The sequence below is a fragment of the Pterocles gutturalis genome, unplaced genomic scaffold (assembly GCF_000699245.1).
Source record: "Pterocles gutturalis isolate BGI_N339 unplaced genomic scaffold, ASM69924v1 scaffold47031, whole genome shotgun sequence".
NCBI classification, from domain to species: domain Eukaryota; kingdom Metazoa; phylum Chordata; class Aves; order Pterocliformes; family Pteroclidae; genus Pterocles; species Pterocles gutturalis.
The window spans coordinates 6114-9434 of record NW_010104684.1 but is presented as its reverse complement, the minus strand read 5'-3'; the positions used below and the strand labels follow the sequence as shown (position 1 = coordinate 9434).

General features: G+C 37.3%; 1 protein-coding gene across 1 annotated transcript; it reads left to right on the top strand.

The window, feature by feature from the left end:
• Positions 1-614: 614 nt before the first annotated feature.
• On the top strand, positions 615-2745 carry LOC104471694 (HEAT repeat-containing protein 3-like; the record flags this gene model as incomplete). The annotated part of the gene is made up of 4 exons (XM_010087130.1): positions 615-703; positions 1485-1628; positions 1731-1907; positions 2365-2745. Coding segments are annotated over 4 exons (530 nt in total), but the record flags the coding sequence as incomplete, so codon positions are not given.
• Between the last annotated feature and the right edge of the window lie 576 nt (positions 2746-3321).

The window sequence follows — 3321 nt, the reverse complement described above, 5'->3', positions numbered from 1 at the left end:
ATCCAAACCATTCTGTGATTCTATGATTAGAGGAAAGTGAAAAGCTTCAGGAAATTGCAGAACATGTATTGAAGACAAGGGCTGGTATTGATGAATTTGTAGTTAAACAAGAATAACGCAGTGTTTGAATCATACATTTCTGAAAGGTTATTAAACCACCGGAAAACATGCTCTTTATCTGAATTGGAAAGAATCCAGTGTTCTTGGTGTCTAAAAGGCCTGCTTAGAAGACAGAAGAAAGGAGTTAAAGCATGCAGTCAGCTTCTGTAGTTTTCTCAGTTCGTGTATTTCGGCCCCGATGCGATAGCAGTTTTCAAGCTTCTGTTCTGACAGCGGTGGTTTGTACCATATGTTAGGTTACACAAGTGTCTTAACCAGGGACGTGCCTGAAAATGAGGACCAACTGTGGTCAAGCCTCCAGATGCAGTTATACTGGATTCAAACAAATCACTGTGGTTACAACCTTCAAAGAGCGGTCTCTGAAAATCTAGCCCGTCCTGTTTATGGTGGTACCTGGAGGAACAATTAAGGGATTAAGGAATTTGTATTTCTTTGCTTCTCTATCCTTCATCTTCCTGTATTAACGTTTTGCTCTGGGTTCAATTCTTTGACAGAACTCCCTACAGACACGGAATTCCTGGAAGCCATAACCAGTGCTTTGAGGGCTCTCCTGCAAACAATGGCATCAAAGAACATCTCCCAGGTAAAAGCTTTCAAACTCAAGTGCTCTGTGAGATTGTGCTGGAAAGTTTTTGTAACAAAACCATTTAAATGAAGTGCTAAATTTCAGCAACTGTGACCACTGAAAGAACAGATTTAATAGCATTCATTCTTTATATTTTTCATGGACCTTACAGGAATACTTTTTTTATATACCCTCTCCTAAACAGATGAAAGGTATTTCAAACCAAAATAGCAATAAGTCACAGCTAGTGTCTTTAAGAGATGGATATAATGACAAGTATTTAGTAAATTACCACCTAGAAATGTGGATTCTTTATTTCCTGATGTCATCTAGTTGAAGGTAGTTGTCCTTCTACAGTCTTGGTTGGACACAAATTAGTGAGCTAAATAGTTTGTTACACAAGAGGTAATACTAGATGGTCTGCTGGTCCTTTCTGGGTTTAAACTGAAAAATGAGCTTCTATACTCTAAGTTGTGATGAGCTTGAAATAGCTATTGAGCTGGGTAAATTTGTGAAAATCCCTCTGGGCTCAGAACTTTTTCTTTCAGCTTCATGACAGCCTTGGTTATGTTCTGGGAGAAGAACCTTAAAAAGTTGAAAATGGAGAGTTTAACTGTTTTCTTGCAAATTACATTTTCATATTTCATGTAGTTTTTATAATACAGGAGACCCTGTTTCTCTGTTATAAATTTGCCTGTGTTCTGTAAAAGCAAATTATCTAAATGTCATATCTGAAAATTCCCACGAGAGCGTAAATGTATCTATCTTCCTTCTTTTTTTTTTTCCCCTTGCTAAACAGTGTATGACTCCTGAGCAGCTATTGGCGTTATGTGAAGCTGGTATTCACAGCAGCAATGACAGTGTTAGAGTGAACGTAGTGAGCATCCTTGGAATCTCTGGCAGCGTCCTGGCAAAAGGACAAGATACAGCTGAAACACTAAAGGTGAAAACGCAAACTTTGCATTGCAAGCCTAAAACAGTTATGATACTTCTTTCCATTTTCTTACGCATTGCTGGAAGAATCAATTTTTCTCTCTTATTTCAGATGATTGGAAAATTTCTTCTTGACATTGCTATGAAGGAATCTTCTCTTGTGGTAGCAGGGGAAGCCTTGGATGCACTTTTTGATGTATTTGCAGATGGTAAAGAAGCCGAAAAGGCAGCGGTACAGATCAGGTTGCTTCCAGCACTGAAAGAATTTCAGCCAGTGTTCAAAATGAGGGTAGGCATCAAATGTAGCCAGCTAAATTCTAAACTGTAATTGTAAGTACATCCTTGTCTTAAATAGAGAATGACCTTCAATATGTCATTTCTTGAGTCAGATGAAGCCTGAGGAGTGACTTCAAGACTTAAAGCTAAGCACTATACACACAAAATACATACCTGACAGTGCTACAGTTGTTTGGTTAGTTAGATGTGCAAGGTCTTCCATATAAGAAATAAGTGTATGTTTCAGATTTATGAGTGAAATAGTATGCCAGCAGTAGTCTGGTTTAGGCAGAGATGTGTTACAGTAAATTGACTTGCCGAAGTAATTGCTAGCTACACTGGTGCACATGTTGAGTTCTCAAAAGGCGTGGGTGGCATGCCTTGATACAAGACACAATTACTATAAGCTTTAGGTGATCTAGCAGGAGAAACTTCTCCAGTAGTAAAATATGTATTTTCTGGTTTTACAGATGCGAAAAGAAGGCAAAGGACAATATAGTACAGATCAACTGTGTGTTCTTGACAATGTGAAGATGAATTTGAGAAGATTCATTGCATATCAGGAGACAGTAGGGAAAACCCCAACTTGAAACATCGAGGAATTTTAAACCAAGGTTTCCCTTATTGAACAATCTTTTCCGAAAATATAACCGTTTTGAACTACGAAAATTTATTGAGCAGAGCAGTTTTGCTTTCATGATAATACTGCATTTTTTTACATTCAGTATTTTTATACTTCTGGGTTGATGCAATATGAAAGCCACATCACCGTAAAAAACATAACATACTTGGATATTAAGTGTTAGCAGTGATAAGAACGTGCTCTTGCATTCCTGACGTCTGTACATAGCACCACTGTCATTGTTTAGAAATCCTCACATATCCTGGCAGAAAAATGTAATTTCATGAAAAAGTAATTTAGAGAATATTCTCGGTTATGTGCTAGCTCAAGAAAAAAAAATTTAAAAGCTCAAGATATTTTTCAGGGAAGACAGCAGTGGCAGAATGCTCATATTTGCTATTTGCTCTTACCTGTTTCTAGAATTGCACAGGCACTTACGGCAACCTTCCCAAGAGAGGTGTGTGACAGGCACGTAGATTACTGTCAGCCCTTGGATCTATTACTTCATGAGGTTTATTGTAGAGGAAACTGTTTCAGATTCATTTATGATGAATTCAGTATGACAGCTTTTTGCTGTGGAAATTGGTGTAAGAGGATCCTATGCGTATCCACAGCTCCCTGTTTTTACTTGATTTTGATTGGTATTTCTGAAAATCAAGTTTTCTGATCTACTTCCTTGTAATTCTACATCAGGATGAATTTGAATTCAGGGAGGTAGTAAAGCTAATAAAAAGTTGTGGGTTTTTTTATACTGAGGTATTATGTAAAGTAACTTTATAATTGCCTAAAATATATTTTAAAATAT